At 43.4% G+C, this 20,218-nt stretch overlaps 1 protein-coding gene across 3 annotated transcripts in view; it reads left to right on the top strand.

The window, feature by feature from the left end:
• The window catches only part of FAM78B (family with sequence similarity 78 member B), a 106,773-nt gene extending 86,932 nt beyond the window's left edge, over window positions 1–19,841 (top strand). The window contains exons 2-3 of one of the 3 annotated variants that reach the window (XR_004249291.2): window positions 8,319–9,247; window positions 18,430–19,841. Coding sequence is in view for 1 of the 3 variants with exons in the window: in XM_032161109.2 (XP_032017000.1) it covers window positions 8,319–8,841 (523 nt within the window). In the remaining 2 variants the exon portion in view is untranslated. Of the gene's footprint in view, window positions 1–8,318; window positions 10,300–18,429 lie in introns of those variants that run through there. The other 2 variants (XR_004249292.2, XM_032161109.2) reach the window with 2 other exon arrangements.
• The last annotated feature ends 377 nt before the right edge of the window (window positions 19,842–20,218 follow it).

Genomic DNA, 20,218 nt, shown 5'->3' on the forward strand with positions numbered 1-20,218 from the left:
AGCATGGCCAGAAGATACCAGAGTGGGTCTCTTAAAAGGGTAAGGCCAACCAGACACAGTGGTTCATGCCTGTAATCCCAGCAACTTGAGGGGCGGAGGCAGGAGGATCCCTGGAGGCCAGGAAGTCAAGACCAACCTGGGTCACATAGCAAGACTCCATCTCTTTTAAAATGTTTTAAAATTAGCTGGGCATGGTGGTGCATGCCTGTAGTCCCAGCTACTCCAGAGGCTGAGGCGGGAGGATCACTTGAGCCCAGGAGTTCAAGGCTACAGTGAGCTATGATTGTGCCACTGTGCTCTAGCCTGGGTGACAGAGTGAGACCCCCATCTCTAAAGAAATAAATAAATAAATAAAAAACATGTAAGGCCAGGCCAGGGCTCCTCTCACCTGGGTCTAAGGGTAGTACTGCCCTAGATTTCAAAGCCTGCCCTAGAAGCTCTCCAGGCTTGAAACCATCAGTCCTCCATGTGTGGTTCCCCCTGACTCCTATCCGACACCGCATCAGGGGACATTAGTTAATCAATCAGTAGAGTCCCTGCACAACTGCGCACCCCCTGCCTCCAAGAATGTTGCTGCCAGCCTCTCCCCAGACTCCCCAATGACTGCAGGGCTTCAGGGGGAGCAAAGTGGGGTTCTTCTCAGAGAAGTTACTCTGCCCCTCAAAGGCAGTGGGAGAATTTGTTGGGTCTGAGTGGAGTCTTGACCTTAACCCATGGACTGCTTATTTGAATGAAATGCTTAACATGATGTTTGATTGAGATTTGCCTCTTTCTTCTAAAAACGGGATGCAGAAAGCATGAAGGTTGCCATAATCGATGTTTTCATTATTAGGCCCATTGGCAAGTCCATTAGCTGTGAGCTTTGGGTCAATGGCTGGTTGTCTAAAACAAAAACACTGTTTACCACAGTGAGGAGAAGGGTTGTAGGAGAAGGAAGGGAATTAGATAATAACTAACATGACAGCCAGGCGCAGTGGCTCACGCCTGTAATCCCAACACTTTGGGAGGCCGAGGCAAACGGATCACCAGGTCAGGAGATGAGACCATCCTGGCTAACGTGGTGAAACCCCGTCTGTACTAAAAATACAAAAATTAGTTGAGTGTGGTGGCACACGCCTGTAGTTCCAGCTACTCGGGAGTCTGAGGCAGAAGAATTGCTTGAACCCAAGAGGCGGAGGTTGCAGTGAGCCAAGATCACACCACTGCACTCCAGCCTGGAAACGGAGTGAGACTCCATCTCAAAACTATATATAGATATATTTTATTATTTATAAATATATATTTATTATATATAATATATATAATTATATATAATACATATAATTATAATTATATATAATTGTATATAATATTTATAATTATATGTATTATATATAATTATATATATTTATATATATATTTATATATAAATGTATATAATCATGTATTATATATAATTTATATATAAATATATATAATCATGTATTATATATAATTTATATATAAATATATATAATCGTGTATTTATTATATATAATTTATATATAAATTATATATAGAGAGAGAGAGACATTGTGTATTGTAGTTTACAAAGCATTTGTTCCTACATCATCACTTCATTTGATTTCTGTAATGGTTTTGAGATGTAGGGAGACCTGGAGTTATTTTTCTTCCTGTTTTACACATGAAAGTATTTAGCTGTGCTAAGTACTTCCCATTCATTATCTCATTTAATTCTCACACCAAGTACATCAAGTAAGTACTGTTATTATCTTTATTCCTTATTTCTTAGATGAGGAAACAGGTACAGAAAGTTCACACAACTAGTAAGTAGTAGCACTAGGTTTACAGGCCTAAGCAGTCTGGCTCCAGAATGCTGCTTTCAGCCATGATGCTGGACCAGCTCTCTACTTCATCTCTTTTCTCCCCTTTGTTGCCAACCTTCTTCTCATTTTTTTTCTTGTGCTTGTTAATTCCCTTGCAGAATGGCTTCCACCAGCATATCTTTACTGCTGTCTTGAGAATTAACAAGTTGAATGGCTTTTTCTCTTCTATGTCTGTGGCTTTTGACACTGCTGACTCCCTGAAATTCTCAACTTTGGAAATCAGTTCTCCTTTTTTGCTGGCTATTCCTTTGCTTTTTATACTCTTCTTTGTCTCTGGCCATGTGACAGGTCTGTCATCCTCAAAGAGCTCACCCAGCACCTGATCCTCTCCATGCAGATGGTTGCCAAATTTACATCCCTAGCCCTGACTTTCTTCTAAGCTCTGGACCCAACTTTGCAATTAACTCAGACACAGCGTCCGCCTATTAGTCAATTCCGCAAATACAGCAGTGTCCAAATTGAAATTCATGGTCTCCACTTATCTTTCACCTCAGATCAATTTGATATTTATTCAACAAATGATTTTGAACTATTTTCCCAGCACTGTTCCAGGTACTGGAGATATAGCAGTGAATAAAATATATAAAAATCCTTGCCTTCTTAGGGATTATATTTGGAGAGTGGGATGAGGGGAGACAGACCGTTAGCAAAATAAGTAAGTTATAGTGTATTAAAAGGTGCTGTGGAGAAAAAATAAAGCAGAGATGTGGGATGGGGAGCACTGGGGCAGGAGGTTGCAATTTTAAATATGGTTGTTAGGAAAGATTGCAGTGAGAACATGGTATTTGGGCCAAGAATAAGGGAGGCAAGGAAGCAAGCCTTTCGGATATCCAGAGGAATATTGTTCCAGGTGAAATGAACAGTAAGTGCAAAGGCCCTCAGGTGGGAGTTTATTTGGCATGATCAGTGAACAGCACAGAGGCCATAATGGGCAAGAGGGAGAGAAAAGGAGATACAATCAGAGAGGAAATAGGGAACTAGATCATGTAGGGCCACATAGCCATTTTAAGTAGCTGAGCTTTTCCTGAGTGCTTTAGGAGGCATGGAAACATTTTGAAGAAGAAAGTGACATGATTTTACAAATATTTAACAAGATCACTGTGGCTGCCATGTTGACAATAGACCAGGGACGCAAAGTTGAGTAATTAGCAAGGAGACCAGTTAGAAGGCCACTGCAGTAATCTAAGAGAGACAACTCTAGCTTGGGCCGGTGTCATGGTGATGGGGGTAGTGGAAAGGAGTTGAAATCTAGATGTATTTTGATTGCATCCACAGGATTTGCTGATAGGTAGCATGTGGAATGTGAGAGAGTGGCCAAGAGTGACTCCAAAGTTTTTGGCAAGTGGGCAGGTGAATATATGGATTTGGAGCTCAAGGGAGCAATCTAGCCTAGAGATACAAATTTGGAAGTTGTCACAGTGCAGATGGTACTTAAAATCATGAGACCAGATGAGATCACCAAGTAAATGCAAATAGATAGAAAAGAGAAGAAGACCAAAGCCTAAGCCCTGGGGCCCTCCAATGTTAAAAGGTTGAAAGATGAGGCAGAACTAGCAAAGGACACTGAGAAAGAAATAATGAGATATAAAGAGAAACAAGATTAGTAAGTATGCATCACGTGCAAGACACCATGCTCCAGACAAAGGATGCAAAGACAAACACAACCCCATCCTCACCATCCTCATGCTCTAATGCAGCAGTCAGGTACTACACCTTGAAATACCATTGCGATTGGTTCAGGGATGGGTGTAAAATGTCAGAGACAGTGAGACCACAACCTTGTTACTTCTGTGAATGATTACACACACACACACACACAGTCAGCCATACTTGCCTCTTCTGAGTGACTCTTTTTGTTTATTTCTTCTTTTGCCTCTAACAGGCATTTGGTTACCAAACCTTGGAGAACCTACCTTTGTAATATCTCTTATATGTGACACCTCCTGTCCATTTTCTCAGCCACCAGTCTAGATGAAGCCCTCATTAAAGATCACCTGCAGTGTTGCAGAAGCTCCTAAACATCCTCATTCCCTCCCTTTAACACTCTAATCCTACTTTTTTCATTACTCTTCTTCCTCGCAGTTAACTCTCCTGAGCAAAAGTCTCACCACCTCTAGGACGCAGCCCAGGTGCCTCAACCCATTATTGAAGGTGCTCCACAAACCGATACTACCCTGCCCCGCCAGCAGTGTCTTCACTCTTCCCAGTGTTCTCTGTTTCCTGGACACTCCACATCCATGCTGGGTATCACACTTTAGCCTATGACACAGATTCCCACCTGGAATGCCTGTCTCTATTCCAAAGTGTTCATATGCCATTTCCTTCACAAAGCTTTTCCCCTGCTGTAGCCTGCATGGTTGTCCATGTCTCCCAATTGCTGTATCACTTGGAGTCTCTGACACTCATTTTTGTATGTAGGTATATGATAGCACAAGTAGTCACTAAAATACATCCATATTCACTACTTCATTCAGTTTCATTTAAACGTGCCTCCTCTTAAGGATAAGAAACTTTTCGTGCAAGGCATGATACTATTCTAATAATAGATTCTAAATGAATAGATGTTAGATTTTTTTTAAAGGTGAGTAAATATATAAAGTATAAAACTGTAATAAAACACTTTGTTGTATACAAGTTCTACCAAGCTCCAGGAATATAGTCATGAAAATAATTCAAATAAAGTACTTATTTTTTAATAAATAGTTAAGTTTTATGTGCCAGCAATGTGCAAGACACTAGTGATTCAAAAATAAGTCATAATTCTAAGCCTCAAGAAACCTGTAATCTAATGAGAAAGACACATAGATCGTTATAATATAATCTGACACCTGTAGTTGTAGATATATCTATGGGTGCATGGAAGAGAAAGCTTCCTGGAGGAGGTGATACATGTGGTGATTCTCAGAGGATGAGTAGTTCGATACAGTGGAAATTGAATAGGAGGAGGAACAGCATAGGCAGAGGGCACAGCAGTGGAGGTGAGAAACGCATGGTGTGTGGAGATGGGAAGGCCAGATGATGGAGAGCCATGTATGTCCTGTTAAGGAACTTGAATTTTACCCTGTGGGTGATGCCAACGATGTCCATATAGAAAAGCCTTGGAAGGATTTTATGTATAGAAAGAGCATGATCAGATTTGCATGTTTGAACATTTGGACAACCTAAAAGATGGATTTGAGAGAGACCAGAGTTGGATGCAGAGAGACAAATTATGCGCCATTCCAGTAGACCAGGTAAGAGATGCTGAGGGCTTGGATTAAGTGAAGGCAGTAAGAGTTGGGTGGGGAAAAGGAGATAAATTCAGGCATCACTTATGGGGCAAAATTCACAGGATGCAGTGATACAGTCGCTGTGGCAGCCTAGGGGAGGGTGTGGAAAGAGCCAAAGATGGCCCTTACTTCTGACCTTGAAGATTGGGTGAGCGGTGGGCCACCCCTTGCAGCGGAGACAGGGGAAGACGGCTTGGTTTATGGTGGAAATGATGAGTTCAGTTTGAGCCATATGGAGTTTGAAATGCCTCTGGCATTCCATTCAAAGTAATCCCCTTAAATGGTCATTGAGTGACTCAAATAGTGCTACTGTTCTTGGAACTTTGCAGAGACTTCTCAAAAAACCATTACCAAAGACATTTTATCAGCTACATAAACCAGTCATGCATTTTATAGACATAACTCTCTTTTTGGAAAAAAAAAAGAAAGAGAAAGGAAGGGAGCGAGAGACAGAGGGAAGAAGGGAAGGTCACTGCCTTGGGATGTACATTAGTATCTATTTTCCATAAAGGAAAAATTTGTTATTTTTCAAATAGAAAGCAACTCCCTATTCACTAGACTTAAATCATAATGAATTTTGGCTGTTTCCAAAATCAAACCATCCCTTAATGATGTAGTCCTAATTCCCTAGGGCTATGGAAGAGAACATGCCTCTGACCTGAGGAATTCCCAAAAGCACAGTTGCAGAAGTAACAACAGTGTGGCTGGAACTAAAGTGTAGCCTCCAGTGTCACTATTCCCAGTGACTACATGTGGCCAGATGTGTTTGTTCTGATGTGATGATTAAGAAGCCTGTTGTATTTCTCTGTTCCAGAAACTCCTCCAAGAAAAGGGTATCTTCCTTCCCTCGTGAGATAGCCACAAGAGTTTGTCTTTATTGTATTATCTCTGTTTTGGGTTTTTTTTTTTTTTTTCCAAAAACTTAGGACCAAACTTAAGTTTTATGATTTGTCTTACAAGGCTGACTTGCAGACCCTGGGCCCAAGTCTCTGCTCACACAGCTCTGGGCAGGAAGACGGGAGGCAAAAATATGAGAACTATAAAGACCCCATAGACAAAGTCACTGAATCTACCAGCAAGATAGCCTGAAAAGGACTATGTTGTAACAGAATAAAAAGTACATCTACTCAAAACCAAATTCCCCAGGGAATATGCCACAGTAAGCCCAGTGTGTAGGGTGGGAGAGCAAGAATAGTCTGCCACTGCTGGGAATACCTGCCCTCCAATTCTAAGAAGGAACTCAAAGGCCAGCAGGGACTGGTCACAACCAAAATGAAAAACAAGATTTAGGCAACACAGAAAATAGATGTATTGTGACTGAAGAATTGTCTTAGCCCTTTGCTTGGGGGCATGAAACCGACTCCAGTATGGTTATTTCATGAACCCAATGAGCAGATTGGGTCTCTGCCCAACCTCTGAGCCACTCAAAGAACATGTACTCCCTTTTGTACAGTAAGAAATGGCATAGAATTACCTTGGAGCTACTACCCTCAGCTGCAAAAGCATATGTAGCAAAATGAGCTCTGACTTTCTGCATCGGGTCAATTCCTTACTTAGTGTCTGCCAACCATGATACACTGCAGTCATTCCCAGCAGTTACCAAGGGCATGACGAGAAAAGGCTCTTGCAGCTGTGGGGTCACCTCCTCCCCAGGCAGCCAAGCCCTCCCTTCACTTCAGGCTGGGACTGACTGGCCTAGGAGGTACTGTGTGGGGTCAGTAGGAGGCAGTGGTTAGTGTCTCCATGTCCCCAATGTGACAGTAAGGGTACTGAGATGTTAATCAGCACTAGCTTGACAATGCAACTCCCTTTAAGACCACTTGCATAAAACCCTGCAGGATCTTCTGTCACTTCATAGGAGGAAGAACTTTATATCAAACAAGACCACTGCCTCTTAGCTGATGAATAAAGCAGTCTCATTTCTTTAATTATTAAATTCTAGTTCATTATTACCAAGCACCATCCCTGGTACCCGGAGTGAAAATATGGAGAATGCATCAATAGACTCTGCTGACTAAACTTCTGCCCTTATTGGGGTCCAGTCCAGTTCTCCATGACTGGTCTTGGAGCTACTAACTCATTAGACAGCCTGAGTCCTCTCCACTCTAGCTCCCTCCAGCGCTGTGTAAAGGGTACTTTGGGAGGCAGTATGATACAGTGGCCAAAACCAGGGACTTTGAAGTCAGACAACTCTCAGCTTCACCTCTTGCAATCTTTAGGACCTTTGTCATGTACCTTAACATCTTTAAGCCTTCATCCGCTCGTGTGTAAAATGGAAATAAAAATTTATCTTGTGGAGTATTTTGAATATTGACTGAGATAATGTACTTAGCACAATGGTTGTAATAGAGTAACTCAATAAGTATCAGCAATTATTATTAGCAACAGTCTACAGCAGAGGGTAGAGACATTGGTTCCTCCTCCTCCTGTACAAGGTCAGAGGCAGCCAGGAGGAGTAGGTAGGTGCCAGAATGGCAAGTTTGCCAAACTAAGCTGTGAGGCTTCCAGGCTGGCCTGGAAGGCAATGGGAGAGCAGTGCATTAGAGTGTATGCCAGCCTGTAGAACAACTTTCACATTCAGATGGTTTCCAGAAGATGACCATGATTTCCTCATGTTACGATTTTCTATGCCTAAGTGATGAATTGGCTGATGCCTAGAATTTAAACAACCCTCTTTGTTAAGTAGAAATTCTATTACTATGATTTCCTAAGAAATTAATATAACCTTTAACTTTGCCTCCTTTTGCCCTTCTTTCCCCCAGATACTGCCTTCCAAGTACATCGAATTTCAACCATCATTTCTTCCCAAAAAGCAAACCTTATTCACACTCGTATTTCCAAGAAAGTGGTTCTTGTAATGGAATTCCTCTAAACTGCTGATTACCATCATCTAACTAGTTGATGTCTCTTTGTGGTCTCACAACTGCCTCTTTAAGTTTCCTGTTCTCAATTGGGTCAGCCATGGTTGTATTTAACTTGTTTTGGCATGGCTTTGTTCTTTTATTTTGGTTTGTTCTCATTTAATCCTGAAACAGCACAGCATAGAACTTTTTGACCTGAATTCCCCCTGTGAACTTCCCATTTTGCCCAAGTTGACTATGTTAGTAAGCAGTGAGCACCTCTCCAGCTTTTGAAAAATTCATTCATCCTCTTCTTTTCTTGTGCATGTCTTCTGCTTTGCCAGGTCAAGCTGGGAACTGCCTGACTTGAGGGAAGGGAGAGTAAAAGCCATCAGTGACTCAGATGGGGTGAGCTACCCTTGGTACGGGAACACCACAGAAACTGTGACCCTGGTTGGCCCCACCAACAAGATCTCCAGGTTCTCCGTCAGCATGAATGACAACTTCTACCCCAGTGTGACATGGGCAGTGCCTGTGAGCGACAGCAATGTGCCGCTGCTCACAAGAATCAAGAGAGACCAAAGTTTCACGACCTGGCTGGTGGCCATGAACACCACCACAAAGGAGAAGATCATTCTGCAGACCATCAAGTGGAGGATGAGGGTGGACATTGAGGTGGACCCTCTTCAGCTCTTGGGGCAGCGGGCCCGGCTGGTGGGCAGGACTCAGCAGGAGCAGCCCCGGATCCTGAGCCGGATGGAACCCATCCCCCCTAATGCACTAGTGAAACCCAATGCCAATGATGCCCAGGTCCTCATGTGGAGGCCCAAGCGGGGGCCACCTCTGGTTGTGATCCCTCCTAAGTAGAAGCGGACTGGCCTGACTGTGTGTGGATCACACGCCTCTGAGACATGCAGTGAGGGTGCCGGGGTGACAGGAGCTAAACTGAGTTTCTGAGCCAAAGCAGACCTCTCGGTTTGCCAGCCTTTGCAGCCACTTTTGAAGAGTAGGGCTGCTCCTTGGGTGGTAGAACCATAATCCTTAGGAAATCCCTTCCTCTTAGGAATAAAGAAATCACTGATTTGACAGACTTGCTGTGATTACCATGCAAGTAGCCATATTTTGGAGCTGACCAGGATGATTCCTTTATCTCAACTATTCACCATTTCTTTCCTGTGAGATGCAGGGGATGGAAACGAAATTAAACAGTGCCTGTGGCAAATGCTGCTTCCCAACCAATTAGAAGTAGGAGTGAAAACATCCACACCAGGTGGTCGTAAGACAGACTCCTGCTGTCTGACTGGAGGGTGCTGGGGAAATGGGTGGTGAAAGAATGGGTGATGGGGAGAGGAAAGAATAAGGTTTTGTGACACATTAATACTACTGCATTTATTAGTTGATAATCAGATCGACACTCACTGGAATGAATGCTTAGAAAACTAGATAAATACTGATATTTACTCCTTTCTGAGGGAGAAAGCCTCATTGGAACTGTCCAAGGTGCTGATGTGAACTAACGGAAACACTTCATTAGTTCCATCTACCTACCTCTTTCCAAAAAGATTGCTTATTCAGAGTATTTTTAATCACAGTATTTGGCTTTGTAATTCCTGTATTCTGCAGTAGTTATGATATTTGGGGCCCCGTCCATGTTTTAGTGAAATCCTAACTGTGATTTTGTTTACAGCTGCTTATTCTGTTCCCATGATTAGCCCTAAATTTATATTTAAAAAATTATAAGCCATGAAACCATGTAAGATTTCAAGAACATTTCAGCAAATAAGAACAGCATTTTCATTCTATTTCTTTTGAGTTTCTGAATGATCTGAACACATAGAATGGACACATGTATGCATAGACATACACACACACGCATGCATGCACACATGAAGGATGCATGTAGCATAATTACTAGCATATTTGCCACGAGTGCCTGCATATCTACCTGTAGCCTTTGTATGTACATATGCTGTATATTTTTATATATATTTATTTTAGCTCTATTTCACAGAAGCTCAAACTTGAACATTTGTGAGAAACTACTTCCTACGGCTTAACTTTAGAGCTCTTTAAAGAAAATCTAAGCTACTCATATTAAGTAAGCCTGTATTGCTAAGATTTAACCAGTAAAGATGAGAGGCCAGGTTTCCTTTAGTCAGGCCGATATAAAACTTCTTTTTGAGGGTTTCCAGTCTTTACAGTGAGGATTTTTGCAGTTCTAGCTTGAATCACCCTTCCTCCCCCACCTCAAAAGAGCTTTTCCCTTTATTCTCAATAATTCAATCATATATATGGTAGTATATATATTTGCTTGTTCACCACCCCCTTCCATGCAAACTAATTATAAAACTTTCACTTGTCATTGTGGATTTAATAAGTAGGCACTGCTAGCTTAATTTCAGAGGGAGAAAGTTGAAGTTCAAGGCAGTTTTACAATCTCATGGTTGGTTCCAAAGAGCTGTCTTCTACTAGAGTTTGTGGAGAGAGAATAAAAAGCAGGAGGATTTATTACTTTTATTAAAAATTCCATTTAGTCTAATTTATTTCAGATTCTAGTCCCAGGGGATGGTACTTACTTATGTAAGAGTGCTAACAGATCTACTCCAAATTATGTAGTGTTAACCTCACACCCCAACCATCAACTACTCTGTTATAGATTAGTTATTGATGGCAAGTTATTTATAACAACACATTAATAATACATCAGTGGCTCACAAAGGACCTGGAGACATTCATTTAGAAATAATTCAGCTGTTACCTTTGGAATTCTCTATCCCTTCCCATGTTTCCTTGTTTTATTTGGGAAAGGCAGCCCCAGAGAGCTCCATGGCTAAAGTACAAAGGAGCTTATTTTCCATGCTGACACCACAGGCAGGACTCTCCCCCAGACTGAATTAGACTCCACCCCTATGGGATTCTGCAGAGTGGATACTGATCCTAGAATCTAATCCATATGGTCCCACTTTAAGAAAACCTGATATTTTAAACTCCAAAGTTGTAACAAACAACAGATTAATCAGAATTTACATTACAAAATGCTATACAAGATTTATGTTTGCAAATTCCCCTAGTGCATTAAAGTATGACTTACACAACTATATTTACAAATAACTTTTTCAGAAGCATATCTGTATTTCTGAAGCAAGGTGTAGCATACTTAGCTAGACTTGTTTGCCATGAAAAATCACAGTTTTTCAGAGTTTTAAAAGAAATTACCCCCACAGCAGTTTTCTGGGAAGTTGTGTAATGACAAAATGAAAAAAATGGGAAAGTGCTTATGAAAGTTAAAAGCATTGTATACGTTGTGATTATTGTTATTGATACCCTTGTGAACTCTACAGTTGGGTCTCTCAGCTCTGAAGTCAGCCTGGCAGAACGCTCTATTGCCCTTTAGCCAATTATTTTCAAGTTACTGTTGTTTTACAAGGAAATGACCCCTTTTCTTCCTGTGATTTGTGGATCATTATCTTTCAGCTTAGTCAGGATATTGCCAAATGAAAGTCTCTTGTACAAGAGAGAATTAACATTGAAATCTCTGTTGAGGTCACCTCTGCCCTCCCATCCAGCCCTCCTTCCCCTCAAAGTGCATGGGCCTGACGCCAGATGCCATCAGTTTAAAGGGGCTCATTTAGTGCCTTGATTAAGTTCTAGTTGGGTGGTCTCAGGGCTTAGATGCACACACAACACATGGCTTCTTGGGGAAAAAGCATTTCATCAGGTCTTAAGTTTTCTTAATCAAGTCCTTTGAGATCTTTTAGTCCATGATCTCAAAGGAAATTGAGGCCTCGTTAAATTAGGTCATCTATTCACAATGGTATACCTAGCCAGCCGAAGAGCCAAGAGAAGGCCCCATCTCCCAAATTTCATCTCACAACATGGTCACACTTAGCTAGGACCCACAGCCTCTTGTCTCCAACCAAGACATTATCATCATCCCTAATCCATTCACCCACAAACCAGTGAGTCTAAAACTAGAGACAATTGGATCCATTCTTTAAAGAACAAGAGAAAATCCCTGTTACTATTATGTAAAAGAAAATTTGAATGTTCCAGATTCCCTTTATCTGTGACAGCTGTTTTGAGGTTGAACCCTTAATCTGGGCCCTTCGCTGCTTGCACTTTACATTCCTGGGTCATTGCTGTAGCTCACATACCTAGCCAACTGAAGAGCCAAGCACATCTCCCAAATCTCATCTCACATGAGATGGGGGCACATGAGAAGGTTGGAGGCTAGTCCCCTACCCACCTCCCATTCCATGGACCTTTTTACAACTCCCTGTTTCCTGGTGCTGGAATGATATCTCATAGGTCAAAAGCATGTACTAAGCAGCAATTCTGATCAGTAAAAGAACTATGATTCCCTTTATAGAGTATTTTTACAAAAGCCTTCCACATGCATTTTCTCATCCCCAGTCTTACAAGTGTAATACTCATAGGGAGTATTATTATCCCCATTTTCAGATAATAAATTGAGACCAAAGAGGTTAAGTGGCATATCCATGAATACACAAACAAAATGTCAGGAGCCAGGATTGAAATGGGGCCTTTTGGCTCCAACTTCCGTGCCCTTCCACTATCCTGTTCTGCCTCTCCTGTTCATCCCTGCCTAGAGGGCCCAAAAGGAAAGGAAGGAAAGGAGAAAGCTAGTCCCTTTCATCTACACTGTCATGTAGTCTCTCCCAATCTATTAAATGGACATACTAAACATACGAGAACAAACACGCTTTCTTATGCAAAGAAACCCTTTGGGAGGTTATCCCAGAATATAATGCCTGACAGGGGCTGCAGTGTGGGTGAGCTAACCGTCACTCAGCAGCTCTTAGCAGAGCACTTGGTAATTGGGGTAGGCAATCTACTCTCCTGGCCTCAGAATCCCTTAAGCACCACAAGGCCAAAAAGGGCAAGGAAAGCATGCATCCTGCAACTGAGGTCCCAGCTGAACAAGGCCCTGCCACCCGCCATCCCTCAACACGGCAGGAGCAGCCTTTGGTGTGTGAGCAGTGGAAACAGTGGCTTTCCAAGCCCTGGTTAGCACATTGAACATGCTTGTTAGAACTGAGGGCACAATTAAACATTGTAAGAGCCAGCTCCCAACTGAGTTGCAAAGAAAGATGTAAACACATACACAGAGACCCACCACACTCACATACTCTTCAAACTGAAAAGAAAATTAATCAAAAACCCAATGAATGCCTGAACTCTATAATTAAGCCTAAATGATCCTTAGATAGAAAGGGAGCTGAGTGAGCAAGCTCTGTGCACACAGATATTTTTACCCCAGAGTCTTATTGCCATTAATTTCTTTTGAGATCTTGAGTACATCTGGTTCCAGTTTCCCTGGTAGGACATCTGCCTATGGAAGGCCATCAGAAGAGTTGCCAGTTCAGTGACCAGAGGACAGTCAAGGTTATTTGGTCATTCCAAACACTCACAGGAAGGTATCTGGGGAGATGGAATGTCATCCCCACCCAGGTCAGCGGTGCACTCGCCCATGACAGAGCCCATCACCAACCTTAGGGTCCTAAAATTCCCTTTATGTATAAGTGCTTTACAGTTTATAAAGAGTTTGTCATTTCCTTTGTGTAGAATGAGAGGCATCTCTGTTCAAGATGGAAAGTCTTAGTATTGGCCTGATCTGTCGTCGTTATTAATAGTAACAACACCCATCTGATTAGTATGTTACAGTTTACATAGTACAGACACAAATATTTTGCCATTTTATCCTCAACAATCCTGTAATGTTTTGGCATTATATCACCACTTTATAATGAGGAATTTGAAGCAGAAAGTTCAAGTGACTTGTCCAAGGTCACACAAAATTAGTGGTACACTAAGAACTTGAGCCCTCTGCACGCAGATATTTTTACCCCAGGCCTTTACTCCATTCTCACAGAACATTCTCTCCCTGGTTAAATGCAGGCACCCTCCTCTGCTTGTCCAGCCACTACTGTTTCTCAGGCAGGGCTGACTAGGAAAGAGTGCCCTAATTGATCTCTGGATGCACTTTACCCAGACAGAATAAGCTCCACTGAGGAGTCAGGGTTCAGGTGGCCCAGGCTGTGCCTTCAAGTGGTTTCTCTCCTATCCCACATTAGAAGAGAGGCCCACTTGGGTGCTCTGAGGTAGGAGGCGAGAACCCAGGATGACATCAGCATGACTTGAGATCTTGGAGGTCCTGCTGGTAGCTGGACTTGAACAAATCATTTAACTTTTCTAAGCCTTGGTTTCCTTCTCTGTTACCTGAGATACTAATACAGCCCAGCCAACATCACGATCAGAAAGACAAAGCAGGACAATGTCTGAAAATACTGCAAATTGCCTAATGTGCTGCCTCATGTAAGATATTGTGACTTGAGTAGAATCACAGGGCCTGAAGCTGATGGCAGGCCCTCTGGCCTCATCTACTTGGAAGCCCAAAACCATCTCAGGAGAACTCACTCTTCCTGCCAAGTGAGGCTTGGCCCCTGCGGAGAGTGGGTCCCATTTCCCCCAGCCACCTAGTTTGTTCAGGGAGGCCTGAACCCTGGTGGTCAAGGAAAGAAAGATTTTTGCATAGCACTCCAGGAAGCAGCTCTAGAAAGAATGTGTAGCTGGAACTCCAAGCGGCCTTTTGGAAAGGAAAGGAGGCTGGAATGTCAGGTCTAGGCCAGACTTGAAATCCCAGCCCAATTTGCCTAGTTTAAACCTAGAGAAGCCAGCCGGGAACAGCTGCATTTTTCCTGTTACGGGCTCAGACAAGAGATTCAGAGGAAAATATATATATATTCAAAGTTTTATGTGGGTCTCTACACAGTTTTTGATGTCCCAGATCTTGGCTGGGACCCCACAGTTTAACGATGTTATTTCAGATTTGGCCGTGTGGGTGCAAATAAAATGAAGAAACACTTCTTTGTACCCTACAGCCCCCAGGCTGTCTCACCACACTGGAGGCATATATGATGATGGCCTCTCTCTGCACCTGCCCGAGGCAGCCCCATTCCCCATGGCCCCACATGGACGAGCCACACAGTTCACCTCAGGGCTGCTTCCCAAGGGCTCCCTGTCCCCATACCCCAAACTGTGCCTCTCCCAGCTGGGCCTGGGAATGGCCCCTAAGAGAACCTAACCAGCTCTTCTCACCAGGACAAATGTGAAGCCAGGCCTCTGGGCAGCAAACCATGTGGCCAAGCATAGGAGCCCATCCTCTGCCTCCAGGCCCACATTTGTCCTTGGCTAACCCAGAAAACAGGTTGATCCTCAAAACAGCTGAGTGCTGGGTCAGAAATGCCCGGGAGAAGGGAAAACACATTAGAATTACAGCAATGATGGGAGAGGCCAGAGACACAGAGCACGACCCAGTGCCACATGGACCTTACTGGGGACTATGAGGAATAGAGCCAGTGCCATGAAGTATTTGGATAGTGAGATCGCTGAGCCCAGGGCCAGCATCACTAGGAACAGAGAGGAAATATAAAGGAGGAGAGATTGTTTGCTTCATGCCAGTCCTGGGACTGGGTGACCCAAGCAGGCACTAGGATCCAGAATATTTTTATTTTATTATTATTTTTTCACAGAGCTGGAGTCTTGCTATATTATCCAGGCTGGTCTCATAAGATCCAGTGTTTAAGAAGGCACTCACTGTCAGGCCATGCACAGGCCTGGGAGTAAGTCCCTTCTTAAATACTGGATCCTGTACCCACCTGCCCCTGTGCAAGTGAGCCTCCTTCAGTGTTTAACCTTAGCACCTGGCTTGCCTCCCCTAGTCCCAGCCCTGCTTCATGCCCACCTCCAACTCACTCCTCTCTTCACAAGAAGATCGAGCAGGGAGGAGGATGTGGTATCCCTCTGAATACTTGTTCTGTCAACAAGTCTGTAGTGAGTGTCTCCTATGTCGGGCTAAACAGAGTCCTGCCCTAAGGGAGACAATGCCAACAGGAAGCTTTGGGAGCTGCCCATTTTCCCTCTTGGGCTCACCCATCAGAGGGGAGCCCAGAACCTAGGGAAATGCCTGCTTAGTTCTCTCTGTCCAGTGCATCAGCCAGTGTGCCTGTAAGATGTTGCCTTCCTGGCCTAGGGGCTCCATGAGGATAGGTGAGGTTGACAGGGAAGGACTTCTCTCGAGCACTTTGAGCTCTTTGAAGGAAAGGCACTAGGAAAAACCCACAGCCACGTCAGTACGGGCACAGACACTGGGGATGAAAGAAACAGCTGGTTATCTCTCCATCTGCTCTTGTCCCTTCACCCCGCCCTTCAGACCAATTAGAATATTCCACACAGACGTGATCCAATGAAATGTTAATTGGAAAAATAACAGGAAAGATAATACATGCACTTCAGGCTGAGAACTATTTCATTAAACCGGGCTTTGAAAGCAAGACAGCCAATTAAATTATTTCCCACTTCACTCCCTCACGTGCCAGAAACTATGGAAAGCTATTACTTCTAATTAGGAAAGAAAGAAAGACTCCGCACATGCATATCAGATAAGCAAGGACTGAGAGGCTACGCCACCCATCTCTTTGTACGCGCACATGCACACGCACACGCACATGCACACGCATCAGGGAACTAAAGACTCATCTGTCTCACCTAAAAAATTTCCTAAGTTCTGAAATAGCAAGAAAGCATCTGTTTCCAGGAGCCACTCACAAAATCAAACAAAGGAAAATGCCTTCTTCAGGCACATTCATCAGAAGGGAAATAGGGCATTTGCTGTGAAAGAATAAGCAGCTTTAAACTCAGTTGGATTCCAAACCTTCTGCAGCTTGACATGATCCTGTCTTTTTCTCTTCAGTAGAATTAGATCTTTCCAAGCCTGCTTTGTGTATCAAATGCGATGTTCATTGGCACAGGGTGGTCTCATGGACCAGAAGACCTGAGACCCCTGAGGCCTGATTTTGGCTTGATGGTGGTCTGATGCAGGCCATCTTTGGGATCTTCACTTTTCCATCAGTGAAATGGGAAGAAGGCCAATCTCAGTGCCATATTCACCCTCAAAGTTTTTAGGCTTGTGAGAGCACATTTGACGGAGAGCTCTGAGCCTCTGTGCCCTGCCTTAGAGAAAACTGATAGAATCCAAACATGCATTTAAAATATTTTCTGCAGAAAAATTATCCTAACCCAGAGACACCCTTATTGCATAATAAATATAACAGAAATAATATAGTGAAATAATGATGACATAAAGCAGTCATTGTGGTGATGTGATTGGCACACAGGCATCTCTACAGTATGGTCCAGGAGCAGCAGGCAGACTCAGGGTGTCTCAAGGCCTCTGCACACGTGCAGCCACATTGTGCCCCACTCATTCCCCTCTATCCCTGCTGTGTCTGTCATTCTATGTCACACAAGGTATTGAGGGCTGGCAAAGCCTAGCACAGTCAGTGCCTCTGACCAATTCTAACCAATCTCATTATTGCAGGAAGGGGAAGTGGCACCAAAGAGCATGGCAGCTATTCCACAGCACAGGGAATGCAGAGGAACACTTTCTAGAATGGCTTCTAGGCTGTTACGTCCCCAATTATATATGTAATGGCGCATTGTCTTCTAAGCTGTTAAGTCCCCAATTATATATGTAATGGCGTTGTCTAGTGACTTCAAACAATTGGAACAAGTCTTTTTTACCATCTACCTAAGAATTTGAAATTTGGTTTTCTCCTAAAATTGAAACCATGCATACAATCTGAAAAGGCAGCATGTTAATTTATAATCATAAAATTTGTATCATTATAGCAGTACATCCCTGTAAGCAAACAGAGCATATCAAAAATTCAAAGATACCAAACAGCAGAATGATCAAGAAAAAAAAGAGAAGGATGCCTGATGCTTGGCTTTACCCTAGAGCGACTCTGTTCATATGTTCAAGACTGCTTTTTTCTAATTTTAAAACTTTAGTTCACCCACTTTGTTATGGCCACAACTATTACATGAGAACTTCAGGTTGAATAACTGAGTAACTTCAGTTTTCTCTAATGTTGTATATTCAAGAAGTAAGTTTTATCTCACGTGATTTGGACTCTGGAATAAAACAGTAAGTTTTAGCTTAGTCATGGTGTGACCCCCTTGCACAGGAATGTTGGGTGAGCTACAGAGCTCTGGTCACTCAGTGATTCTTGCAAGTCCCTTTGTGCTTTGGATGCTAAAAAACAATGCCATTGGGGGTCTCAACTTCCCCCCCATTTCTGAGGATTGCCTGGTGCCTTGCTAATGGGTTACACATATAAATGACCTGTAATCCCTAATATTATTTTAGTTTTTAATCTTTTTAAAATAACCATATGAAAGTTATATTTTCTCTTTATAGAGAAGTGCATATGAAAATAAATACCAAAAATTTTACGTAAAATTTCAGGGTCATCTCCCCTTAAAATCTGTTAATGGAGCCCAAATCATGACCATCTGCTTTTAGGGAATGACATTTCTTTGATCACTGTCTTGATGCCCGCTTTATTTACATGTTTCCATGTCCACATACAGGTCTCCTAGTAGGACAAGGAAAGCCCAGCAAGCACAACCACATGGCAGAGACTGAGAAGGAGGAAGTGAGCAATGGCTGGCGGCTCCAGAAGCTGAATCCCTGGACAGCTGATTTCGCATTAAAACGTGTGCCATCCTGCCTACCTCCTCGCCTTCTTCCCGTCCCATGACCAGTCCCTCCTACCCACCCTCCATGATCCATGTGGCACTTGCCCTGGGCTGACTGGGCTGCCTGCTTGGCCCATGGGGAGCTGTGTTGAAGTGAGAATTGTGCCTGCTGTATCTTTTTGTGTGTGGAAAGATGGGGTTCATTCAGATCCCAAGTCCTTTCCCCAACCCTCAAAGTGAAGCCTCCCAGGGATGAAGAGCTGGTCAGCCTGGACTTTAAATACCTAAGGTGGCCCAGCCTTGGTTCCCAAACCCTGCCTTCCCTCCCTATGCTTTTGGGTGGGAAACGGGGGATTTGTATCTTCCTTCCTCCTCCTCCTCCATGTGGGTGGCCTCTCTAGGTTTCTCTGCGTTCTCTGATCGTTGGAGAGCCAGGGCCAAGGCAGTCATCTTGTACCCCCTTCCACGGCCAGGCTGGGTGCCTTCAGGTGACTGGGGCAGAGTGTAAGTCACCAGGATCAATGGGGTGAGGGGAAAACCACCTTAAGAGGGCAAAAATGGTGTGCATTGGTTTATTTATTGGTTTATTTATTGGCTTGCTTACTGATGTATTTATTTATATTTATTATACAACACAAAATCCATTTCCATTTTTTAAGCATCAGCCCCAGAATTTGTCTTCCTGGGCCCATAGAGCACAGTGAATTATTTCTCTTTTAAGCTTCAGAATAGAGAGGGAAATTTTTCTCTTTATGCCCAAACACCTCCACCTCAGCCACATTTTCAACCAGATATGGGATTAGAAATCACCAGCTAACAAGGCTGTAAAGTCACACAAATCAGCAGAGGCTTGACTGTCTAGATAGCTCTCAGAATCCGGCCTCCACCCCAACCACCTTGCACCAGTCTTCTCATTCTCCTTTACTCAGGTGGGGATTGACCAGCCACCTTCAGCCTAACAGTGCAGAACAAAACTTCTCATTCTGCTCTGATGTAGTATTCTAACATCAGATGCACGTTAGAATCATCTGAGGAGCTTAAAAAATATTCATGCCTGGTCCCCTGCCCAAACCAATTATAGTATCTAAGGGTAGATCCTGGGCATCGGAGTTTTTTAAGTTACCCAGATGACTCTAATGTGAAAATAGGGTTGGAAAGTTCTAGTATCACCTCTCCCTTGCCCCTCCCCATCCAGATTCTTTCATCTTTACTTCCCAAACTTTCTCTGGAGTCCTCTTCCCATTCCTCCAGCCCCTTCTCTCTGCACCTTCCCCATCAGCTCAGCCAACCATAGCAGATCCCTGGAGAGGGGGCAGGTCCCATGAGTGGTACTCTGAGGCTGGTTCCTGCATCCAGCCTGGGGGCTGCTCCCAAACAATTTCCAGCTTTTCTAGGAGCAGAAACCTATCCTCTGCAAGATTCTCTGTTCACCTGCACCTTCTCCAGGTTCCCAAACTCCAAAAGTTTAAAGGGCACTTTGGCGACATTTCTGTCTCCAAGCCCCAATCTTGATGGTATGGCCCATGTAAGTCTTATAACCCAAGCCTTGGCCATTTCTGCAGAGCCACCTGAGTTGAATGAGGGTCTACTGTTAACAGAGAAAGGGGTCACAATGCTCCCTCAGCAAGTCCTTTTTCCAACAACCAACCTCCTCAGCCATCTAGGATTTGGATGCACAATG

Source organism: Hylobates moloch, unplaced genomic scaffold, assembly GCF_009828535.3.
Source record: "Hylobates moloch isolate HMO894 unplaced genomic scaffold, HMol_V3 SCAFFOLD_8, whole genome shotgun sequence".
Lineage (NCBI taxonomy): Eukaryota > Metazoa > Chordata > Mammalia > Primates > Hylobatidae > Hylobates > Hylobates moloch.